Raw genomic sequence first — 27,620 nt, forward strand, 5'->3', positions numbered from 1 at the left:
ATCCCTCTCCCCTCCCTCTCATTGACATCAGCTCACTATCAGTGACAATACTACAATATAAAAAAGACATACCTAGCATGCTCACATCGGAAAGATGGACAAGTGTACTTGCCAGTGGTTTAATTATTGGTATTATTTTATCTTTTATGGTTCATATTACACCCTCTTCTGGTAGATGCAGCAAGTGTGAAGTGAACAAATGACAATAAATCAATTGCAGGATGAAACTTATATGAAACTTGTATGATATGTCTGCTTGCAAACATCCTTACAAACCTACTCTTCAAATGCAGAATCCTGTCCCATATACCCCTGTTCCCTCTTGTTACCCCTTCCTCACCCTTTCAGTTGGCTCACTCGGTCTATCCTCTGTCAAAACTCCCTCTCAACCTATCTTCCAAACACCACCACCTGCTGCAGGCCTTCTCCTTTATTCTCTCTTGTGCCTCATCCTCTGCAGGCCCTCCCACTCTCCCTCTTGTGCTTATCCAAACACTCTCCATGCCCTCATATATCTGCTATACCCCTTCCCAGCCATTCCAATTTCTCTTACTATCACTTTCTACAGCCATGTCTTCCCCATCTGTAAACATCTCTCCTCACATTCTTATGGAACAACACCCTATATCCCCTCCGTATCACTTATACCTCTCTGTTCTCTGTATTCTCTGTTCCAATACATCTCCAATCCCACCTGCCTCTTCCTTTCTCTCACTCAGACTGTCTCTCCATCTCTCTCTCTCTCTCTTCTACTGGGGTGGCCAAGTATCTCCTCAATAGTTCTCTCCTGGCACTCAACCACTTCCCACAGTTTCACTCCCTCTCTCAGTTAGGAGGTCTCTGTCTTGCAAGCTACTTGGTGACTCCACTGGTACTGGTGCTGCATAAAAAGCATCTGTGCTAGTACCACATAAAAAGCGCTTGAGCTGGTGTCGCATAAAAAGCACCTAGTACACTCTGTAAAGTGGTTGGTGTTAGGAAGAAGATCCAGTCACTAAAATCATGTCCAAAACAGACAGTTGGAGCTTGGTGCTCTCTGGTTTCCCAGCTCCTATCAAACCATCCAAACCAACCCAGCATGGAAAACAGATGTTAAATGAGGTGTGTGTGTATGTATGTATGTGCGTGTGTGTGTGTGTGTATATATATATATATAAATTTTATTTCGTAAAGAGATAAAAAACCAAGGCTGTGTAGATTTTAGAACATTTATAGATAGGTCTTACAGCTGTTTCCAGGATATTTATTATATCCCTTCATTGGAGACAGTGTGAGAGGATGGTTAAGAAATAGTTAATTTAGATAAAATATAAAATAGAGAGTGAGGTGGAGGAAATAAAAGAACCCTAACCCTATTTTCTTTTATTTCCTCCACCTCACTCTCTATTTTATATCTTATCTAAATTAACTATTTCTTTACCATTCTCTCACACCGTCTCTGATGAAGGGATATAATAATAAATATCCTGGAAACAGCTGTAAGACCTATCTATAAATGTTCCAAAATCTACACAGCCTTGGTTTTTCATCTCATTACGAAATAAAATTTTTATATACACTCACTGACATATGACCAACGTTGAATTACTTATTCGCATAATCACCGTACCTGGAACTTAACTGTGGTCCATCTATAGCACTTATTCAGCATTACCTGATGCCTTTGGGTCTCAATGGCACCATTACTTCTCATAACCTATATATATATATATATATACTAGCTGACGTACCTGGTAATTCCTGGGAAAGCAAGGTTTATCCTTTGGTTCTGTTCTCATAATTGTTTCACTAATCCAATAACAATAATACAAAGTATGTAGCCCTTAAAACAGTTTTTGTGCATTTACAGAGAATACCAAACTGTCTTACATAGGATCTTGTTTTTAAGTTACCCAATAGTATTAGTTATTAGTTACCCAATAGTAAGAATTCAAATACAGTAACCCTGAAAAGGGCTTTAATGCGTTCCTAGAGAATATAGAACTTAGGAGGAAATACTAAGGTATGTATACTAAAATCGTGAAGCATGTTACATAATAACAGGTTTATCAGGTATGAGATAATAATAATTCAAAGTAAATAACTCTGAAAAGAGCTTTTGTGCATTCCCAGAGAATATTACCCTCAGCAGTGCTAGTGTTGTTATATTCGTGAATAAGTCACTAACCAAAATAAGTGGATCTATTAGGGTTGTACTGGATAAATTGCGAAAATAACAGTTCAAATACTAAAAATAAGTATACTCAATTTGATTTATACCAAATAATTTAGGAAAATGAATGGGTTATTTCCATTGGCTATATATAAGGATCCCTTCAGGGGCCCTATTATCAATTTTTTTCAAATATCTGAGTATGCTATGAGGTTTCCAGACATGAGTTCTACTCATATGTCGAGTTTCATCAAAATCGATAAAATGATGTAGGAGGAGTTTGCTAACAACTCTACAAACACACCCACAGACAGAATTTCCCACATATGTAGTATATATATATATATATAGTTCTGTCTAAAGAGTTTAAGCATATTTCATTATCTGACATTATGTTTAACATTGGAAAGGACACCCAGCACTAAAATATCGATTCCAAATACTGATCCCGTTATTCTGAATTTCACTTACTGATTTTCCCAAACTTTGTCAAAAAGAAAAACTAACCCCAGTGTGAAAATCAATGTACAAATGTATCAAATCATTTATTAGCAGATGTTTCACAGTTGATGTGATTTTCTCAATTAGACTGTAGTGTTATTCACTGCATCAGGTCAGGTTTATTGTGTGGATCACTGATCAAATATTCTCAGTTGAAATTCTTGATGTGGAAAATCTAACATTTTCCTTCAAAGAAGAAAATCTGACCATGCTAAACTTTGGTGCAATCAATAATGAACAATTACTTGACTACTGTAGGGTGATGATGTTGCTATGACTCAGCTATCTCCAGTTGGGCAAACCTACAAACACAGTGTTCCAACTCTGATCATCCAGCATTATTCAGACACAGTATTTCTGGGACTACATTATCCAATAGGGCCTTCATGTTTTTTTTTCCTTTTATGACAGAGATCTGGTTGCTATTTTTAACAGGTTGAGTAAGTGCATAGAAACTTTTGTTTCTTTTTGGTGTGTCTTTCGCATTGTCACCATCATCTTACATTCAGTTTTTTCCTTTCTCTATACTGGTATGAGTTGGATGGCTCACAAAATATTTCAGCATAGTTTGTCATCCAATGTACATACAGCAGAAATAACCTGCCAGCTTTGTTCCCACCCATCCATGGATTTCATAGGTTGGATACCTTTCCCATCTACTAAATACAATATGGACTTTGTGCATTTTACCAATCCTCCAAATCTAGAAAACTGGACTAAAGCATACCATACTTTATATCAGTTTTTATTTAGAGTTTGCTCCTAGAAGGGAGTTTATCATGGTTTGTTCCAGATAAAATCAGCCACTTCACAGCATAGACAACTTCATGGATAATCAGATGGTGATTTTCATGAATCACAGCATGCATTTTTAACTACCATCAGTTGTTATGGAAGGTCATTCAAATATGGGATTACATTCAGTGGATGTTTTTCCAGATTTGAAATGTTGATGCTAGACCTTCCCTCCTGTGATTTCCAGACCCTAAATTCTCAAGAGATTTGGTTAAAATAGCAGTTAGAAACTGCTGTATTATTTAGATATTTATTTTTCATTGCAAGACTGTCTTACAGAGAGAGAGAGAGACTTTAACATCATTTTAAGATAGTAATTTCTTTAGAAACTAGTACAACTGAAATAGAAAATCCTTTTTCGAAAAGAACCAACCAACAGAAAATAACCTTCTTTAAGGAAAAGTAGATGAACTATAGATGAAATAGTATCCAAATTAGTTATTGATGGATTTTCTGTAAATGCAATGGTTAAAAGTTCTGCTAGCTGAGAAGTTACAGATTAAGGTTGGATTTTACCAAAAAATGATTCTCATTGCAGATGATTGGAGGAAAAATTTGATTATTGAAATAATTAAAAGAAAGAGAAATTCTGAAAAATTCAGTGTTTCTTTAGATGAATATACATCTTTGCATAATTGTTGGTATTTGAATGTCGATGCACATTTATCTGGTAAATTTGGGAATTTAGAAATGATCAGAATTTATGGGAGTTTAGCTGCTGAAAAATTATTGGACTTTGAGAAACAAAACTTTCTGAATTCAATATTGATTGGGAAAAAGTATATGTCCAGTCATAACGGATAGAGCAAGTATAACTGCAAGTATTATGTTGTGCACATGGTTTTCATTTGGCTGTTTCTGATGTTATTTACAAGAAAACCAAGTCAGATTCTGATGAAGTTAGTTTAACTAACTCTTACAATAATGATGAGTTTGAAGGTAGATTCAAGGATGGTGATCTAAATGTAGATTCTGCACTTATATATATGGTCAATAATTTATGTTGATTTACAGGAAACTTAAATTTGGGACATAGCTTCTATTGCAGAAAAGAAAATTAAAAGCATTGGATATCTTATGAAAATGAAAATTCTCAATTAATTTTGTAGATTTAAAAAACAAACAAAAAAAAACCAACAAATATTTAAAGAAGAGCATGATCATCAATTATAATTTATACAAAGACAAAATGGAATAACCTTTTTGCAATGTTAGAAATATTCTTGTTCTTTAAAAATTGAAGTAACATCAGAATGAATTAAAATAGGATTTGAAAAATTAGGTTGCAGTGATGTGACCTTGGTCTTTGCAGGTGTATTTTGTTTTTTATTCTAGAAAAATTGAATTGACAAATTACACCACAGCCCCTCTCATTGAGACAATTTCCATTTAAAATAAAAAAAAAAAAAACCTCAGAAAAAATACAAAGTGGCAAAGGAATCAATAAAGTATTTATGTAATTTCTTTTAATTTTGGATACACTTAACCTGTTTCTACTTTTTGCAAAATATCAGAGAGAAACTGTTTGAAAATTGTTCATTACTTTGTCAGAAAAATTCTCTTCTTATTCTCAATATTAAGTCATGAGATTTGAAGCACCGATTCCATCAAAAGAAACATCTCTACTACACAGATTGAATGTTGCTATTAACAAGGTTTTTGAAAATAATCCAAACAACTGAAAATGTTTGAAATTTCTGCACAAACTGTTTTATCCTCCAACTTCCATAGAAACAGGTTTTTCTGCATAAAAACTGAAATCAAGTTAAGAGTAATGACACTATCAATAATATATGCTTTTTGAAACAATACTATCTATCTGATTTGAATATTCTTTGCATATTCCAAGAAATTTTTATCTTAACTTTCTTTTTTGTAATTTATTAGATTTTCTGTACAATTATACATTTCTTTGATAAGATAATTTTAATGCTTATGATTCTTGCCTTCTAGTCATACTCTAAGTCAAGCACTTGAGTTTAAAATAAAAGAGTTAAAAATGAAAATCAATAGGTCTATTTCCAGAAAATTCTTGAAAGCCCAGGATTTTTGTTTTCTCCTTTTGATTTCTCTGAAGTAATAAGTTTTAGATTTAAAAAATTGGGAAGCTATAGTTGGAACTACTTGTGACATTGCATTAGTTCAAGTAATCTTTTCTCTAAGCCTATTGCAACATTCTCTAATAGTCTCTCCTCCAATTCTAAACAGAATTTCACACACTTTGTTCTTCTAAATCTTATTGTTCAATATGTAGCAAATCACCAGGTGCACCATATATATGTTCACTGTAGCACATGTGAATCAATGACTAATTAACATAGCATAATTTGGCTATTGTTAGTCAGAAGTTGAAGGTCACATGTACTTAGCTCTGCAGTTGTGAACATGCAGTACTGGCTGGCTGGTGCCCTATTTTAAAAGTTAGGTCTCTTTTTGATTGAACATCATTAAATGTTGTCCATTATTAATTCTGCTCCATATAAACAAAAATATTTTTAACTCTTTTATTACTATATTTCTGTTGAAATACACTGTCTTTCTTTCTGTTAATTTTGAAAATAATGATGAATTTAGTGAAATAACTTTGTCAATTATTAAGCTGGTATTTAACATGGAATTTTAATGGAAGGTTTTAATTAACATTACTTTAAAACAAGAAATTTGTGTCATAGAAGCAAGGGCAGTCTCAGTGGGGTTGATATCAAAAGGGTGGAAGTGTTCCTGTTTCAGATGAAAAAAATTGTTCTTAATTTTAATGCTACTTGTGAAAATAAAATACATTTTTATTTCTTTCTTATTTTTAGGTGGTAGAAGAAATGATGGATTGAAAGCAGCCGATATTGTTCCAATTCTCAGAGAAAGAGTTGCATATCTTTCAGGTAAGCAATTTATTTCCTAATATCTTAGCATCAGAATTGTTTCTTTTTAAGAAAGCAAAAACTTCTTATATAAATAGTAGTAAATTATTAGTTCATAAAACATCACACCTAGTAAAAAAAACATAATCATTAGTAATGATTGGAACCTGTGTTTAATGTTTGCTTTTCAGAACTTGGTTAAGTGATTCCAATATACATGGCAGTGGAAGTACAGTAGTTCGTATATGCATATATGTTTATGTGTGCATATGCCTGGTGCCTTGTTGTGCTCAAGAAGACCCATACTCAACAGCAGAAGTGTTAAGACTGGTCCCTCTGGTGGTGTAAAGCTCTCATGGCAGAGCCATGTAAAAGCATCCATGTGATGCTATGTAAAAGTGCTTGTACAGTACCGCATAACCCCCCCCCCCCCATTTGGTGCCACATAAAAGCCCGTGTGAGGCCACTAAAAAACAGCCATGCAGTGCCATGTAAAAGCACCCAGCACTCTCTGTAAACTGGTTGGCGTTAGGAAGGGTATCCAGTTGTAGATACCATGCCAAATCAGGCTGGAGTCTGGTGCAGCTTGCCAGCTCTGGTCAAACCCTTCAACCCATGCCAGCATAGACAACAGATGTTAAAGGATGATTAAGTACAAGATTGCATATACACGCACACAGACACACACACACACACACACACACACACACACACATTATCTTATAATTACTGATCTAAGACAAATTGTGTGTGTATGTGTGTGTGTGTGTAATTTTTAGAGGTTCTATTTGCATTGTGAAACCAAGACAACTGCATTGTTGTAGCTTTTATAGTAATTTAAATTGTGCATATATACTATTATATTCACCTTTGTTTTACTTTGTTGTATTACAATTGAATGTGTTAGTGTGTGGTGTGATCGTATAATATAGTATTAGTGTATTGAATAAAATAAAAGTATTAGTGTTTTAGAATGGTTTATGTTTGTGCATCTGTCATTTCTTATGAATTGATAAGTTGTTAGTATGTGTACATGTTCCTAAGGTCACCTTCCTTATTTTAAGGTTGTGGATTTGTGGTTAAGGCTCAGTATAATTGATTTCTTATATAAGCATGAGTTTGCAAAGCTCTAGCAGTAATGGGGTTGTGTTATATTCATGACTTCATCCTGAGACAAACTGGCTTCAACCAGGAACAGTGTCCTACTGGAAATTTTCTGTTGTTATTCATATTTTCTTCATCTTCCTTGAAAATTCATGAGATCAGACTGAGATGTGATTCATATTGTGCTCACACACTTATCTTTAGAAGGTTCAGAGCACTATTGATACTATCTTGTATCTGGGAATTGGACCCACGATCTCACAATTGTGAATGCAACACCCAACCACTAAGCCATGCGCCTTTACAATGTGTGTGTGTGTGTGTAAGGCACCCCTAAAAAAGAAGGAGTGGTCAGAAATAGAATGCATTTTATCATAGGTCTGCATAATCAAGGTTGACAGGGGACTAGATAATAGTTTCAACTCTTTGATTCACATTATTAGAATTCTATTTCTTTTCTGCTGCTTGCTGACTGGACACACGTTTAATAAAATTCTTTGGAGTTGGATATTATATTTGATAAGTCAAATGCCCTTATAAATTATAACACTTGGAATGGTGTTATAACATGGTTTCTTTTTAAATATCAATTTATAGTTAACCAAACAATGTGGATTTAACAAACTAAATTATTTTTGTTATTTGTTATTCATTCTCAAATGCTTCTTGCTTGCTTCATGCTGTTGCTTAATGGGGCTGGGGCCATCCCAGATTAGTGGTCTCAGAGGTATCATTGTGTGTGGAGCCGAGCAGGTCCACCAGTGTTCCTCATCGCTGGCAGTTTTGTACCAGCCCCTCTGCATCCTTCAAGATCTAGAGATCTTCCTTAGTCACATCCAGCCATCTGGTGCAGAGCCTGCAGTTGCTGTGTTGAATGAGAGCAAGGCCTTGGTAGGATGATCAGTGGGAGGCAGAGGACATGTCTGTACCAGCACCTGAGGTGGGAGGCTGCGGGTTGATGTGAGTGCACATGCAGTTCTTTGTTGGTAACACGATGGTACCATCTTATGTTCTTGATGGTTCTGAGGGCTTTTTCTGTTGAAACTGTTGACCCTCTTTGTCAGGGTCTTCACAAAGGACCACACTTTTGCTCCATAGAGGAGATTGGCGGGGATCAAAACATTGTAGATGTGGAGCTTTGTCTTCCGGGAGATAGAGCAGTGATACCAAAGGGGCTTCCATAGGAAGTACATGACCCTGGTGGCAAGATCACATATTTGAACTGTTTTGTTTCTCACTAACTTTGGCTATAATGTACCTCACTTGCTTTCCTAATAACTGGTTGGGAAATATGTATTTTTTCCTGTTTCTGGTTTCAAATTAAAATTACCAGTTTAACAGATTTGTCTAATTGTGCCATATCCTCTTTTTGATGTTTTATTAATGTAGTGTTAGGTTCTTGTTACAAAGGAAGTTAAGTTTTATTTTGCAGAGAAGTGTGTACACACAAACACACACACACATGCGAATGAATGTTCACATATTAATTAGCTGATTATTGTATAAATGTATGCCTGAGTGTGTATATATATATATATATATATATATATATATATATGTATATGCATGCAGGTGTGGCTGTACACAAGCATGGCTGACTGTGTTATTAAGAAGCTTCCATCCCAGCCATATGGTTTCAGGTCCAGTCTCACTACATATCTTGGGCAAATCTCTTCTTCTATAGTCCCAGGCCAACCAAAACCTTGTGTGTGAATGTGGTGAAACAGAAACTGAATGAGGTCCATTGAATAAATAAATGCACACAGACACACACACACATTATATATATATATATATATATATATCATCATCATCATCATTTAACATCCATCTTCCATGCACGCATGGGTAGGTAGGACAGTTGACAGGAGCTGATCAAGTAGAAAATCTACCCAAGGCTACTGTGTCTGTTTTGGCAGGGTTTTTTTATGGCTGGATGCCCTTCCTAACACCAACCACTCTGTGGAGTGGACTCGATGCTTTTTACGTGGCACCAGCACAGCCGAGGTTAGTTTTGGTAAGATTTTTACAGCTGGACGCCAACTACTTTACAGTGTAGACTGGATACTTTTTACATGACATCAGTACTGGCAAGATCACCAAGTAACTTGCAAGACAAGGAATTTTGAGAGGAGTGGAGGCATTGGAGAAGGGGATCTTGTGTGAGATGATAAAAAGTTAGTGTGACAGAGAAATAGAGATGTAGAAACTGGTGTTTTGCTACAAAGGAGGTACATGGTTACCTGGTGAGAGAGAGAGAAGAGGAGAGGGAGTGAGAAAGAGAAGAAGAGAGAGAGAGGTACAAGAATGCGGGCAAAAACAAGTGTGCTGGTGTAAAGGGAGATATTTGGTTACCTAATCAGAGGAAAAACAAAAGAAAGAGAGAGAGAGGGGGGTCAAGAATGAGAGCAGAAACAAGTGGGCTGCTGTAGAGGAGATACGTGCTTACCCAGCCAGAGGGAAGAGAAAGGGAAAGAGAGTCGGAAACAGCAAAAATGTAAGAGAGAGCAGGAGAGAGGTGGTGGTGAAATGCTGGGGTGTATTCACAAGTAACAAGGATCAGATCATATATGTGATGGTAGGGTAAGAAAGAGAGCGTTAAATGGTAGCAATTGCCAGGGCATGCCCTCAAGGTAGGGAAGTCATAATATACATGGTCAGGTATTGTCAAGAAGGTACAAGTAGGGAATGGAGACTGCAGCAACTGGTGAAAACCTGAGTGTAAAGATGGGGTGGGGGAAAGCAGTGTTTATAGTGAGTGGAGCAGTGAGGACAGGGAAGGGGACTGGGAGATGATCATAATGTATAAAGAAGAAATGTGAAGGAGAAAAAGATGCTGTTTAGATGAGATTTTCAGTTTCTTGGGGTAGAGTGTGTGAAAGTTTGTTACTCAACTTCACTGACATGGGCTGGTCTTCTCTAGAACCTCATATCGCCAAACATCTCAGTCCATTGTAATTTGCTCCATGAGTCCTAATATCTTGAGATCGGTCCTCACCACTTCATCTCATGTCTTCCTGGGCCTCCCTCTTCCACAAGTGATGCAAATAGGAAAATAAAGCTCAAAGCATTAGTATATATATGTTTTTTAAATTAATAATTGGCAGGCATTACAGAGTGATGCAAGGGCTAGAAGTTTTGTGTATTGGCACTTATGAAACTGGTTTTGAATCAGTAGCTCATAAATTTATACCCACACACACATATGCATACATATGCACATGCACACGCATTTGTGTGTGTGCCCGCACATGTTACTGCCCTCTTGCCATGGCATGTGTGATAGTTGTAAGCAAGTGTCACCCTCATGCAAGCTGTGTGCTTCATTTTCAATCTTCCATGAAAATGTCTGGTCATGGGGAGATATTACCTCACTTGGAAACAGGTAATGGTTAGTGACAGAAAAGGCATCCAATCATAGGAAATCTGCCATAACAAAATTCTGTTCAACTCATATGAGCATGGAAAAGTGGACATTAGAACAATGATGATGATGATGGTGGTGGATGTATATCATCATCATCATCATCGTTTAACATCTGCTTTCCATGCTGGCATGGGTTGGTCAGTTTGACTGAGGACTGGCAAGCCAGGAAGCTGCACCAGGCTCCGATCTGATCTGGCAAGGTTTCTACAGCTGGATGCTCTTCCTAACGCCAACCATTCTGAGAGTGTAGTAGGTGCTTTTTACGTGCCACTGGCATGGGCCAGTCAGGTGGTACTGGCAATGACCACGCTTGAATGGTGCTTTTTACGTGCCACTGGCACTGGCATCGACCACGTTTGTATGTTGCTTTTTACATGTCACCGACATGGGTGTCAGTCCAGTGGGACTGGCAACTACCATACTTGAATGATACTTTTTACATGTCACCAGCATGTAAAATGGGCTGGTTATGCGACATCACATAGGCCACACTTATGTATGTATGTGTGTATCTGTCTTCTTGTCTTAACATTTGTGATTGTTGTAAATTAGGGGGGGGGGACCTCTGCCCACGGGTGCAATTGCATCCGCAAGCCCATTTTATTTTGCCCATATGCTGATATACTTGTATGTACAAAATATAGTAAATTTTTCAATTATAGAATTTATACAATATCCCTATGCCTATTTGAGACATAGGTCACATTTCCACTATGACTTAAAACAGTGAGACTTGAACAGAAGCTTGTCTGGTAATTGCCATTTGAATGGAAATATTGTTTACACTATAAAACACATATTACTAGGTTTGTACCACCCACTTGAGACCCAACTACACTCTAGCTGAAAAATATAGAAACCTCATAAGTAATATAAATGTCTTAAATTCAGTGGCAGCGTTAATGAAGATGTTACACATTAATGTTTTAAACTTATCTTTATTAATGTGCTGTGTGGTAAGTAGCTTGCTTACGAACCACGTGGTTCCGGGGTCAGTCCCACTGCGTGGCACCTTGGGCAAGTGTCTTCTACTATAGCCTCGGGCCGACCAAAGCCTTGTGAGTGGATTTGGTAGACGGAAACTGAAAGAAGCCTGTCGTATATATGTGTATATATATGTGTGTGTTTGTGTGTCTGTGTTTGTCCTCCCAACATCGCTTGACAACCGATGCTGGTGTGTTTAGGTCCCCATAACTTAGCGGTTCAGCAAAAGAGATTGATAGAATAAGTACTAGGCTTACAAAGAATAAGTCCTGGAGTCGATTTGCTAGACTAAAGGCAGTGCTCCAGCATGGCCACAGTCAAATGACTGAAACAAGTAAAAGAGAGAGTAAGAGTATATCAAATTATACATAGATATATACAAGATCTACATAGAACTTGTGATCCACCCATGGACCCTTTTTTTTGTAAATTTTTGCCTGCCACACTAAAACATTTCCCCACCCCTGTAATAAATGAATGTCATTCATTTTCAGTATTCTGTGAAAACATGTCTGGCCGTGGGGAAATATTACCTTGCTTGGAGACAGGTGAAGGTTGGTGACAGAAAGGGTACCTGACTGTAGAATATCTGTCCTAGCAAACTTCATTCAAACATGGAAAATTGAGTGTTAAAGTGATGATGATGACAATGATTTTATATATATATACAAGATCTACATAGATATAAGAGTTAGAACTTGTGATCAATTTCCTTCTACCAAATCCACTCACAAGGCCATTTCCCTATCATCAGAGAAAGAAAGTCACTCTGGATAATGTGGTTCTTGGTATACTGCACTCAATAACTGGCAGAAAGAGGGGATGGTCGTGACTGGAAGGCTTTCATCACAGATAAGTTTGATCAGAGTTGACTTAAGGCTAAAAAATAAAACAACAGTTAAAACAGCAATGAACCAATGAGAGAACCACTGATAAAATGATACAAATAATATCCAGCTCATCTAACCATAGCTGCAGTTTCTTTTATCGTATCTCTGCTTAATCAAATCTAGTCTGGTACCAAATGAATGACTACAGTAGGAGCTTTTATTTTTTAAAAAACAAGTTTAATCTCAAACCTAAAATAAATTTTGTAATATATGCCTATATTGTTCATAGATATTTATCAGTATTGTTTTCCATGTGTTTGCTGCTTTTAAAAAAAGCATTCACTATTCATATTGCTATTTTCTTGTAATCCACTGAGAAGCCATGTCAAACTTGTCCATTGATTTTTAGACTAGGGGATTATTATCTTGCTTGGAAATGAGTTGGGGTTGGCATCAGGAAGGGCATCCACCCATAGAAAACTCTGCCCCTACATTGTTTTGGTTGATCTGTGCAAAAGTAGACAACAAAATGATAAGTAGTAGTAGATGTACTAATTAAGAATTTTATATCACTATCACAGAAAGTGAATATTGAATACCAAGACTAAATAATATATTAAAGATGGATAAATTCAATGTTAAGTAGCTATTCCAGGTTATATGTTACAATGAATTTCTTGCAAACAAGCAATTTTCATACACTCATTGATTCACTCACTCTTGCAGTAGTGTATTCATACAGTCTCTCACATTTCACTTACTCACATGGCAGTGTGAAAATACAGTTCATACAAAAGGAAAGACTGAAGAAATATGAAATGGGATGATATAAGATAGATTGGTAATATTTATTTTAATAGAACATATACGTAGTTGGAGCTTATCAAGACTGTCACGTGTGATTACTCTTTGTTTTGTTGAGGAAGTAATTCGTATAACTCACTGCTTTACTAATTATAACAGAATGTTTAATAGTTAATAATTCTACTTGAATTTGGGATAAACCAAATTTAGTAGCATTTGGTAATTAGCATCAGGAAGTGTAGACTTGCCTAGCTATGTTATCGTCACAGGCTACTGAGACATGTGACAGTTATGTCTTCTATATTTGGGTGTTTCTTGAGTTGTGAGGAAGAAGTGGATGTACTATTGGCTAGCACAGAACTATTGACCTAGAAGCAAATAGACACCCAATTTCATTTCATGGTTGAGTGATTTTGCATATTAAGTGAATCAGCCTGCTGTAATAATCTTTAGAAGCAGATTATTTGAGAAAGTAATGTTGTAGTATGAGATGTTTTTTAATGTTTATTCATAAAATGATGTAAGCAGAAGTCAATGTTCACCTATTCCTGATCAGCTGAATATGATGATGAAGATTCAAATATTTCACTGTTGTATATGTATGTAGCCTTTTGCGAGATTAGATGATTGTAATTTACTTTTAAATTACTACTGCATAAGTAATTTTAGTTAAGTTTCAAACACTAAGTAGAACCTTGCATGTATGTGATCATCATCATCATCATCATTTTAAGTCTGCTTTCTATACCGCTATGAGTTAGATGGTTTGATAGGATTTGATGGGTTGGAGGACAATGCCTTACTTCCTATCTTTCAGTTTTAGTATAATTTCTATGGGTGAATGTTCTTCCTTATGCTAATCATTTTATAGAGTATTTTTTTCATGCACCAAGACTAATGAGGTCATTTTGTAACTTACAAGGCTGAAAAGAGAATTTGAGAAAGAGAGTGATGACTTTTGATGAAGTGTGGAAAGAAGTTAAAGTGCATGTGTGTGTACACATGTACACACATTTTATAAGCTGTGAAGTTTATTATAAGTGACTCAAGGGCTTAGAGTTTCTTGTAATGGCACTGATCAGACTAGAGTAGAAATTACATATAATCTGTAAATATAATGAAAATACAGAATTATTTTAGAAATATTTTTTTAGAAAAATTCTTTTCAAAGATGCATATTAATAGAAAAATTGTCTAAATTAGCTCACTTGAATGCAAAAGAAAATTATGCTAGAGAAACATGCACAAAAAATTAGTCATAAATAGCATTATACATACGTACATGTATATATATATATATATATATATATATATATATATATATATATATATATATATATAATGCACTCACCCATTCACATACCCACATATTTATAAATAAATTTATACACCCATAGCTTCATTCATAAATAGATATAGGTACATGTCATAGGAAGAATAGCAATCAGGAGAGGAGTAAAAAAAAAGCAAGTGACATGTGTATCAATATTATAGTATCTACATTATAAAGTTGATAAAATATTTAACAAGAAATAGAGTGGCATACACACACTTACAAGTTAAGATATAGACATACAATGTATATATGCACTCACTTACTTACAGACACACATGGCTCAGGCATGGCATCTTGGCTAAGTGCCTTCTTGTATAGCCCCAGGCTATACAAAAATATGAATGAATTTGTTAGATGGAAACTAAAGAAAGCCTGTCAATTATATGATGATGATGATCATCATTTAATGTGTTTCCTATGCTGACATGGGTTGGACAGTTTGACAGGAGCTGAAGGGCTGTTCAGGGCCCATGTCTTATTTTGGCATGGTTACTATGGCTGGATGCCCTTCCTAATGCCAACCACTTTACAGAGTACTTTTACACAGCATCAGTATGGCTGCCTTTTACGTGGCACCAGCACTTATGAGCCTACAAGATTAGGGATGCTTGGTTGGAGAGGGTTGCAAGGGACAAGCCTGTATGCAAGAGCAACCACACTTTTTCTCAGCTTGATATGCCTTTTCAGGTGCAGCAAACTGCCAGGAGTCTTGGTCCTCTGTGAGTCCCAACATTTGTAGACTCTTTCTCATCACTTCAGAAAATTACTATTTTTAAATCTTACTGTGTGAGATATTCAGCAACAGTACCTTGTAGTAAAGACTGTTTGCCAACATAACATTGCAGTCCAAATTTAGAACAAATGTTGCTGTAATTTAGCACCCCCACTCAGCTCAAAACAATATCTGTGTATCGCGATTTCCAGGTTATTTGCCTTCATCAGCACAGAATAATTGTTTGGCTAGAGGTTGCACTGCCAAATTCCTGTTTGAAATATATAGTTTTTAAAGTGACAACAAGTCACTGATCTATAAATTAGAAAATTACTATCTTTAAATCTCACAAGGTGAGATATTCAGCAACAGTACTTTGTAGTAAAGATTGTTTGCCAACATAACATGGCAGTCCTGGTTTAGGATGAATGTTGGTGTAATTTAGCCCCAGGAGATATTGTTTTGAGCTGAGTGAGGGTGCTGGATTCCCTTGTTCAAAAATATAAGGACACAGATCGTGTCGTATAGCCAGCTGGAGACGATGTCTCCTGGGGCTAAATTACAGCAACATTCGTCCTAAACCAGGACTGCCATGTTATGTTGGCAAACAATCCTTTCTCATCACTTCGTCCCACATGTTCACTCCACAATTAGAGATCGGCACCTCTTGATGCAACTGTCCTCATTCATATGCATTACATGGCCATATCAGTGCAGTCTTTTCTCTTGCACATTACGTCTGATGGTACATATACCAAGTTTTTCTCTCAAATCAGTTATACTGTGTGTGTGTGTGTGTGTGTGTGTGTGTGTGTGTGTGTGTGTGTGTGTGTGTGTGTATATATATATATATATATATATATTTAACTTCCCTTTTTCCATTCTGGTATGGAACTAATGAGGTGGAGGGCTGTGCTGAGCTCCAGTGTCTGCTTTGCTCTTCTTAATGTCAACCGCTTCACATACCTTATTGGGTGCTCTTTTTGTGGAACCAATATGATGAGGTCACCAGCTACCTGCAAAACAAGATCCTTTAAATGGGTGGGTTACAGTATTGAGCAATATGAAAGTGTGAAAGAAGGACAGGAGCAAGTGCCTTGCTGAAGAGGTGGGTATATGGTTTCCCCATTTAGAGAGAAAGAGAGAGATGTAAGGTTAAGGTACAAGGTGAATATGAGAGACAGAAAGAGGAAAGTATAAAAATAGTGGGTTGGTTGGTTGGTTGGTTGGTTGGTTGGTTGGTAAGTGCACTAGAGTGGAATTAGTGTGACAGATGATTAAAGGTGGACATTGAGTTGGATGCAGTGAATATGTAATGTATATATGTGTGTGCATGACTGACTTTGTATTTCCCTTATTTACATCTCTGCTTGCTTGCTGATTGTAAACAGCGGCTTTGCTAATAGAGTTATTTGTTTCTAGCTCTTCATGTAAGCATGCTTGGACTGTTTGCTGTTTGATAGATAGCGAGATTCTTACTCTACTTGGATATAAGTGGGCGTTGGCAATAGGAACAGCCTCTAGCTACAAAAAAACACTCTACTCCAATGTTCTCTTGTTGGGCCCATGCTTGCACAGAGAAGTAGATGTTAAAATGATAAGGATACATAACGCATACCAACACATGTGTCTGTCTGTCCATTCATTCTTGACCACTTCCTTCCATTCAATTCAACATGTGAAATCGTTAATCCAGACATTCTTTTTTCTTTCTCTCTGTTTTCTTTCCTCATTCCTTTCTGTTGAAAAGCATAGAATCAAAATGTCAAAATCTTTTCCACTTTCCCTGGGTGTCAAATGAATATACCATGTTTATTGTTCCGTCACCTGTCTCTGTCTTCAGTTTTTTGTTTTTTGTACACCTGAGCCGTGTGTGTGTGTGTGTGTGTCTGTGTGTGTACGTGCAATCACACAAGTGCAAAACAAGATGAAGAAAATAGTACTCAAATACTAAAGTTAGAATTTAATATAGTTTTATTGAAACTTAAAAACCTCACCAACTATTACCTTGAATTTTATACAGCTGATCTTGAACCAGACTGAAACATAGAAACAATATAATAGTTTAAATACTACATTGCAAATCGGTTGACAAATAAGCCAATATACATTTAAAGCTGATTGGAGAGGAGGATGTCGCAGTTTCAGAATCAATGGAATCTGTTGGATTGATTGTTGTAAATATATATAAACATAATAAATGTGTTAATTGAAGTTGAATAAAATGAAGCCTTACGTCTTGATAAAGGAATATAGTCATTATGAGCTTAGCTTCTGCCAAGACAAAAAAAATAAGCAAAATCCAATTTAGAGTTTGGAGAGCATAGATAAATTAAAGCAACAATAAATGAAAAGCAAGAATAAAACAAATAAGTAAGTGAATTTGTTATAGGGGAAAATACAAAGAATATAGAGGGGGAAACAGATGATTTTGTTGGAGTGGGGGGGAAGCGGTTTGAATGAGGCTGTGCTCTACAGTAATTTGTAGACATCAATTCTTGAAAAAATTGTGCAAGACAGCTCTTATCTTGGCACAAGCCACCCCCACCATTTGGAAATGTCTGCTTGATGGTGTGCAAGAGATAAAGTGGTCACTAACCTTAGTTAGGTCACTAGCACTAATGTTAAAGAGTGTGCTGGAGTAATACTTATTTATCCAGAGAGAGTCATTGACAAAAGCTTGGCAGATAGGATGATGTCTGTTTTTTCCTCAGAGATGAATGTAATGACTTTGGCAAAATCTAATGCTTTGAGAAGTAGAGGGCTGGTAATGGAAGTGTAGTAGCTCTTAATACCAAACTGGAAGAACTTGTTTCTGTACTTACTGGTATGTTTTCTAACTATCCAATGACTTATGATATGTTATTCCAAAATGGTAAAAGTGGTTCTGTCTTGAGTTTTAGAAGAATCCTGCCTAGTAAGTCTTAACTAATTTTACTTATGTGATTTTTGTTGGTTAATAAATCTAATTGAAAGTTTGCAGTTGAAACTATTCTTGTGGTTCTTAAAAGTGAAGGAAAAAAAAAAAGCTCAGGGAATGATTTGAAGACTCATTTCTGACATGTGTACTGATCTGGAAGTGATAACATTTTTTTTACTTTATTGATAGATGTTCTTTGTTTTTGTAGACCTTAGTGATAGTGGTTGCTATAAACTTACAGTAAGAATGTTTGTCAGTTTTGTTAAGGTTTTTAGTCTTATCCAAGATAATGAAGTTTGATTCTTTTTTAAGCTGAAAGTTTCTGGAAAGAAATGCTAGAGTTCTTGAACTTCATTTTTTTTAACAACTTGAAGGAGGTTCTCCTCAAATGGGATCAGTAGTTTGTTCACAAGCCAGTTATGACTCTAATCCAATATGTTTGCTCAAGTTGGATTTCTCCATCAGTTTAATCTCATAGTGTATTTTCCACCTGAATCTTTTGATTAAAATCTATCATTTTCTGCATCAAGTATTTCTGGTATACTTTCTTAGGATTAGAAATATTCTTGGTAGAATAATTATGGTGTATAAGTGGTTGGTTAGTATATATGCCAAAAGGGAGCAGTGTGTAGATAAGCATTGGAGTTACCTGTTCGTCAGAACATGCTTTGGCTAAGTCTGAGTATCAGTATGTCTGACAAAATACCCTTTGTTTTAGTTTGAAAATATGGCAGGAACTAATTAATATTTTGATATAGTTCCTTGTATAGAGATAGGTAGAAAATAGACTAATGAGCAGAAGGATAGCGTGACCAATAGGATTAAGATGGTAGGTAGGATGACAGGGGAAGGTATGTGATGGTGATGGTAGTATTATTGATAAGGAAAAAAACATGTGGTGTGTTGATGATAGTGATGATGATGGTGGTGGTAATATTAATGATCGTAGTGGTAGTGGTGGTGTTGGCTGGTTGTTAGGTGTATAGATGGTGATGAAGTGACGTTTTTATGGTTATGAGTTGTTAATGGCAGGGTTGACAAATGCTGTACTCATGAGGATAATTGGGTTTTCTCAAACCACAAAGTCTTGGAGCAATGGTATCTCATAGGTTATCAGGAAAACAAAAAACAAGAACAAAATACAAATAAAAATAACTACACCCAGCATGCCAACATATATACACACAAACACCAAGCACTCTGAGGAGGTAGTACACATAATCATGCAAATACATAATGCATACAAACAAAAGTACATATACACAGATGTACATATGCACAAAAGTACATATACACATACTTACAAACATATATACATATACACCTTTCATACATATGCACATACATATTTACCCTACATATATATAAGTACAAATACATACAAAGATATAATTGTATGTATGCACAAGTCTTCTATCAATCTAAATATTTAGCTATCCTTGAATTAGAAACCCACACTTAGACCACAAACACTCAGGAAAAGAAACATTATATAGTTCACATTTCCATACAATATTAATGTAGCTATTCTTCTCAGTAGAAACTTCCTCTTTTATTTAGAAAATACTTTTCTTCACAATGTATGTACTGTAAAATATTTAACATAACATCATGTATCTGTAACTTCAGTCAGAATCTAACCTCTTCTAATCACCACAACCACAGTCTCAAGTGAGCATACTATCACCAAATCTTGCAATTTCACTGACACCAACAGTCTGTTCAGTGATAACTTTTTAGCTAAGAACATTAACAAGTGTATAGTCAATATCAACACTTTGTCAAAAGCCTACATTGGCATGACCTATAATTCTTTTAAATTTGGATACAATTCTCACTTTTACTCTTTTCTACACCTCAGTAGGTCACATCAAACTTCTTTAGCTGACTTCATCTAAGATCTGAAAAACTCATTCATATCATGCAATCTATGTACTGTGTAGTATGAACTCTTTTAACAGAAACTGCAAACCATGCAACTTGTGCATGAATGAAAGTTTGAAATCGTTATTCTTCAGATAACTCATTAAGCAGAATTACTAAAAAGCTTCCTTCTTGATTTCATAAAACCTAAAGGATTCATTATCCCTTCATTCTTTATGATGACACTATCTTTCTAGCTATTTCTCTATATTCTGTTGATAACTTTACCTATCATCTTTCTTCTAACTCATCTGCAGACTTTAATATTTATTTGTCTCTGCTCATTCTTTATTTTATGCTGTTGGCTTTTGCTTTCTTCAACGTGTGTTATTCTGATGTGTGTGTGCGCATGTATGTTACTTTGTGCTCTAATCCATCTCCATAAAAGTGTATCAGTCTGTGTGTAGGTGAGGTTGTGCAGATGCATATTTGTCTATACATATGGGTGTCCCTGTTCTAATAGGTATATGTAGGTACATATGTTTTGTTTTGGTTGTACCTTAGTATCTTCTCATGCACACATGTGTGCATGACAGGGAGAGAGAGAGAGAGAAGATACTTAGGTACAACCAAAACAAAAAATATGTACCTACATATACCTATTAAAACAGGGACACCCATATGTATAGACAGGGACACCATATGTATATATATATATATATATATATATATATATTTATATATACACACACAACACACTCATATATGTAGTGTATGTGTATATGTACACATACACACGTGCTAGTCAGCAGAGTACTCACCATTACCAAGGCTGAAAAGTAGCTATTAATTGTTTTTAATGAACGTTTATTAGAACACTATTAGATTTCTCTTGAAAAGTTATTTTTCATGTAAGAAATGAAATTATCCAATATGGTTATAGCAGTCTGATGTCTAATGTACTGTGCTAGATGGAGGTAGACATTCACTATCAATAGTATATTTCATAATTTGTGTACATTACAAATACTGATTCAAAGAAATTAAAGAAGAACACAGGATTAAATGTGAAAACAGTTAATTAAACTTTTATTCGTGATTTTCTTGAAATAATTAAATAATGAATCTTAAAGTTTTTAAAATACTTTAGAAAAGGAATAGAAACAAAAGTGTCAGAAAGTAAACTACTGATGGAAATTAAATCATTCTTATAATACATGGAAAAGATGTATTAGTGACACAAGGACAGTATTAATATGGAGAGGTAATATTTATCCCTACTTAAACATGGATGTTCTGTTAGAACAAACTATACTGTATTAGATATCATGAGATAAATTCTCATAAAGGCTTTTGGTTATATCTCCAGTGTGAAAACCACCAGATCATGTGATTTTGACCTTTCTTGGTCTTGTTAATGATGGACACTCAATTACTACAGGTAGTAGTGATTCATCTCCCTGCTAGCAATATATTGAATAACAGTGCTAGAACAGGCACTGGTACCATGATTAACTTGAGCTTGTTAAAAAAATATATATTTTGTGCCAAAAGCCAGTATGAGAGTTTCTCTGACGGTATCTACTGCAGTATAGTTTGTCACTAATATATATATTTTTAACAAGCTTACTGGCTAATTGTGACACCAGCACCTCTTCTGGCACTGTTATTCTATATATTGCTGGTGAGGAGATGAGTTACTGCTACTTCTAGCTGTCAAGTGTCCATCATTGATAAGACCAAGAAAGGTTGAAATCATATGTTCTTGTGATTTCATGCCACCTCCAGTTTCAGCACTGGAGGTGGCAGGGATGTATCTCCTTGCTTGTGATATAAACAAAAGTACATTCTGCACCAAAATCTAATACGAGAGCTTCTCTCAGGATATCTACTGCAGTGTAGTTTGTTCTAATAGAACATTCATGTTTAAGTGGGGATAAAAGTACTCCACATGTGAAAAATGGTGTACCCAGAAGAAATAAATTATATTAAAGGTTGCTATGAGCCATACTTTATATGTTAGATCTTTACCTCTCTGAACATTTTCATATAAGACCTTCAGGGTATACAATGCTTTTTTATTTTATTTTATTTTTTTGCTTTACCAATGGCAGCTTAAAGAGATTACGAGGAGTCTCCAACTCTATACATGAAATTGGCCATAACATAAAAGTTACATAAAATTGGCCATTAGCAAAGCATTATTCCTCAAGAAATTACCTAGTAACTGTCAGTGTTTGTTCATGAGAGTGATTGAGAGGGTAAAACTTAGATGTCCTAGAAACTCAAATCTTCTAAATCAAAAGAGCACATCTGTTCATATGAGTGGAAGTCTGGTTATAATTACATCCTTTCTTTTGGTGCACCCAGTGAGTTTGGTTGACATGTTGCATAAGCTTCTTAATCATTTGTCTTGTGCCATTGCATAACTACACTGAATTAAATCACACAGTAGCATTATTAGCTATGTCTGTATAGCAAGAAATATGAATGCTCTTGTGAATTTTAAAATTCTGTAGGGTAGTAAAATATTTCTTCTTGATTCAAAACATGTCTATTGATTTGCAGGTAAACAGGCATAAATAATGATGATGATGATGATAATGTATAGCTATTTCTTAGAAGTTCTTGTAACAGCTGCCAGTTCATGGTGTTACGCAAAATCATTTTTCTTTTGCTCAGTCACTTGTGTGTGACTTAATGATGTTGCAGCTTGAGACAAAACTTTCAACATCAATTTATCTATTATAAAAGTACTCCACTTAGAGGAGTTGGATCCATTGTACCATTAGTGTCAGCAGAAAATCTTCCCTCTTCAACTTGGAAGAAATTTATAGCCAAATGACCAAACAACTGATTTCCAAAAAGATTGATTTGTGTTTACAGGCAGCTTGAAGATTTTTAAATTTTGGTCCAATGCAAAGAGGATATAAAGCTAGCACATGTGCACATCATACACTCACACACACATGTACACATGCTTGAGCATTGTGTATGTGTATGCATATGTATGTGTATGTATATGTATATGCATATGCTTGTACACATGTATGTATATATACGTCTGTACATGTGGATAAAAGGAAAAGTGAATGTTATGTTGTTTTGTCTAAAGAATATGGAAAAATCTGTTAAATGCATTAAACTGTCTCAAAGTCTTGTCGAAAGCTATTTTACACATCAATATCGAATAAAGGTGGATTCAGTTGATTTATTAAAATTCCACTTTTTAAAATTGATTACTTTGCATAAAAACTTCATTATTTACCTTGATACATCACACATGACACAATTATATGTATTTATAATGCAATAATACATACTTATAGCCACAGATATATCATTGTGTATATATATATATATATATATATATATATATATATATATATATATATATATAGACATGTATAATAGTATTGTAATAAATTAAAGAAACTGGGTCATTTATGACATATATACATAGGTTTTGGGCTGTGTGCATGTGTACATTCATGCACCCTCCCCCATTCATACACATATGTGTTATGAATGGTATTAATACTTTTAAGATTTATGTTTAAGCCTAGTTCAGAAACCAAGTTTGAAAATGATTAAAATACCTTGTATGAAAGATGATATAGGAACTTATTCAAAAATATTGAAAAGTGTAATGTATAGCCTGATTTAGAAACTGAACTATGAACAAAACCAGAAACATGTTTAAAACTTGGATATAAACATTAGTTTAAAACTATAACACACGCACACAAATTTATAAGTTACTCTGAAATAATATGTTCAGAATCAGTCTTTAAAGATTTGGGGTGTAATGTAGGCATGTTCTAAATAGTTTATGCCTTTTTAAAACAACACTTAACAAATTCTTATTGAGTAGTTAATCCTTAGTAAGGAACTCAAGGTTTCCATGATACACAAATTACGAGAACTTCTTTTCCCATTCATACTCTAGTCCAACTTCACTACACACTTATTCAATTTAGAATATTGAATTCTTTTAGCTCCTAAACGTAATCTGATAATAGTAAAATCACATTGCTTCTGACCTTATTATGAATTGAGTGAGTTTGCATATACACATATTTAAATATATTAGTGCTTAATCCTAAACAGGCCATTGTAGAGTTGAAGTTTTAACAGTACACTAACTCCTTTGTCTGACAATTATTCTTCATTGTGCAAATATTCAGATGAATGTAAATGTAATTATTGCCTGATTATTATCTTTATTTATACTGTGTCTCAGTCATACTAGAACTATGTCATACTGGAGCTATATTCTGAGTAATTTGGTGCTTTTGAATATGATGGTTTTACTGTATTCCTATTAATGATTTTGTGATATCTCTGTTGGGCTTATGAGAAAAATTTATAGGTATAGGCTTTTTATGCTGAAATATTGAACCATGTTATTTGCATCATCATCATCATTTAGCGTCCATTGTCCATGCTGGCATGGGTTGGACAGTTTGACCAAGGCTGGCAAGTTGGAAGGCTGCACTAGACTCCAGGCTGATTTGGCATGGTTTCTATGGCTGGATGCCTTTCCTAACGCCATCCACTCCAAGAGTGCAATGGGTGCTTTTATGTGCCATCAATATGGGTACCATTTGTGTGACACCAGTATCTGCCATGATTGCGATTTAACTTGGCTTGATGTGTCTTCTCAAGCACAACATAATGCCAAAGGTCTCAGTCATTGCCTCCATCAGGCCCAACACTTGAAAGGAGCTCAGTCACTTTGCCTCCATAAGGCCCAACACTTGAAAGGTGCTTTTTATGTGCCCCCAGCATCAGTCACAACTGTGATTTCACTTGGCTTGGCAGGTCTTCTCAAGTACAACATATCGCCAAAAGTCTTGGTTACTAGTCATTGCCTTTGTGAGGTCCAAAGTTGAAAGATTATGCTTCACTACCTCATCCCACATCTTCCTGGGTCTACCTCTACCATAGGTTCCCTCCACAGTTAGAGATTGGCACTTCTTTACACAGCTGTCCTCTTTCATCTACATCACATGACCATACCAATGCAGTCATCTCTCTTTCCTCTTATGCCCAACTTTTCTCTTAAGATACTTACACTCTGTTGAACATGCACACAGACATCACACATCCAGCAAAGCAAACTGGCTTCATTTCTTTCTATGTAACATAGCTGTTCACCCACAGGTATCATACAATCTGCCTTTCACTCTGAGAGGTAAGAGCTCTCTTATTCCCCAACATATTGGCTTATCTTTTATATACTGCTTGAATGAAAGCTTGTTCTTTGTGGGGATCATTCCTTCATCTAGCGATAAATCACAGCCACACACATAGTGTTGTTTGAATTTATCAAGCAAGTGAGTGAATATAGGATGAGTCTTGTACAATTTATCATTCCTATCAATGTTCTGATCATCCTTGTTCACACAGTACAATAAAGATCAAATAGCATGAAATCTGTTGTGGCTCATGATCTTTGGAAAACCTGAGGTCAGTGTTAGTAAAGTACTGGTCATAGCAATCCTTGTGCACCAGCATTTCCATTAGTCACCTGGAGACCAAAAATGGCTTTTAGTGCTTCCAATGAAAGTTTTTGCTCATGCAAAATTTTTGCTGAGAAATTATTTGGCTTCACCCGAAATACACATTCTGCTTGATTCTTAGTTTCCTCGAGTAAAATATCCCATAAATCGTCATTCCAGAATAAACTAAAATAATCAATTTGAGTGCTGTCTACATTTATAGAGTCAGGCATGTTCCTGGGCCCTGGTGGATTATCTGGTGTAAATTGGTGCTCTGCAAAGCCTATAGTGTCTCTCTACCATCCTGGAGGAGTATTGGCTGTTACTCTGGGTGGAACATTGGGCCTACAACCTCACCAGCTTCCATATGGAGCACACCTGCCATTCCTGCCACAAACATGCCCACTATTCTGATGACCGATAGGCACTGCACCATGCACATTTGCTGGTGGCTGTACATTTTGTACAGCAGCATAATTGTTGGGATTATCACTATCACTTTCTGGATCTAAATTGTCAGATCCACTCTCAAAATCAGCATCATTACTTTAATCATCATTGTCAGTGTCCTCTTCTTCAGACAACAACACTTGGTTCAAGACATCACTCACAGACAAGTTTGTCCAACTCATTTTCACAAAAAACTAGCAGGAGCAGCTTCAATCATTGGGAAGTACTTCCTGTGATAGTGCACGTGCAAGGTGACGATCAGATGCAATGTCACTAGTTGGCTGAGGAGTTGTTAAGCAATATGTTTGTAAACAGTACAATGTAGCAGCCAGTAAAGCTGCCGCTGGGGTATTTGTATCTGCAGCTGGCTGTTGGAATAGTGGCTGCTGGGGTTCTGAGGGATACTTTCAAAAAGTAGAAAGATACAAGCCAGTTAAATCTATAACCTCAGCAGCACCAGTGTGTATAAGGGTAGATGGCTATGAAAATCGATCTGTGTGTGTGTGTGCATCTCTCTTTGTCTCTCTCTCTCTCTCTCTCTCTCTCTCTCTATATATATATATATATATAATATATATATATATATATATATTATATATATAGAGAGAGAGAGAGAGAGAGAGAGAAATAATATGTGTATGTATAATTGAACAAATTGAACTCACTACTTCTTTTAAATCTGGTACTTATTTTATTGGTGTTATTTGGTACTAGGATGTAAACTAACACCTGTTTCAAGTGGTGAGGTGGAGGCAGATAGAAAGATGCAGGTGCATGCACACTTATACATTCACATGTATGACAGGCTTCCACACAGAAGCTCTGTCAATGCCTGTTGTTTCTATGTGTTTCTATCAATTGCCCACAAGGATTTGCTTAGTAGAAAATACTTTTCCAAGATGGCATGCTGTGGCAGTCATTGAACCTGAAACTACATCATTGTGAAGCAAACATCTCAGCTACACAGCCATACCTGCACCTTTAAGTTGTCTGTAGAATTTTAATTAATCTGTGAAATCTGCCCTAAAATTATATCTACAAGTCGTTTTGAAATAACCTTAGTATCAAGTTCAATGCATCTAACAGATTTTTTCAGAATTTTTTATATAAAAATAAAAATGATATTCATTTGATAATCAGTTCCAACTTCTGAAGCAGATTTATATCTGTAAGGATTCTTGAATAAATCTACATTTCAGATTGCACTTTATTTGATAATAGAGATATTACTGATATGTTGAGTACTTTGATAAGTTGTTGGCAATGTTTTGATTGGGTGTGCAAATGTGTATGTATGAGTGTATGTGTTGTGTATATGCATGTTTATGTTTATAACTGTGTGTGTGTATATATATATATATTTATATATGAGTATGTGTG

At 35.6% G+C, this 27,620-nt stretch overlaps 1 protein-coding gene across 10 annotated transcripts in view; it reads left to right on the forward strand.

Annotated features, from left to right (window-relative positions):
• LOC115231823 (kalirin) overlaps positions 1-27,620 on the forward strand; it is a 567,567-nt gene that overhangs the window by 97,909 nt on the left and 442,038 nt on the right. For all 10 annotated transcript variants that reach the window (XR_004997260.1, XM_029801773.2, XM_029801756.2 and 7 more), the window contains one exon: positions 6,253-6,327. Coding sequence is in view for 9 of the 10 variants with exons in the window: in XM_029801773.2 (XP_029657633.1) it covers positions 6,253-6,327 (75 nt within the window). In the remaining variant the exon portion in view is untranslated. The remainder of the gene's footprint in view (positions 1-6,252; positions 6,328-27,620) is intronic.

Source organism: Octopus sinensis, linkage group LG2 (assembly GCF_006345805.1).
Source record: "Octopus sinensis linkage group LG2, ASM634580v1, whole genome shotgun sequence".
Classification (NCBI taxonomy): Eukaryota; Metazoa; Mollusca; class Cephalopoda; order Octopoda; family Octopodidae; genus Octopus; species Octopus sinensis.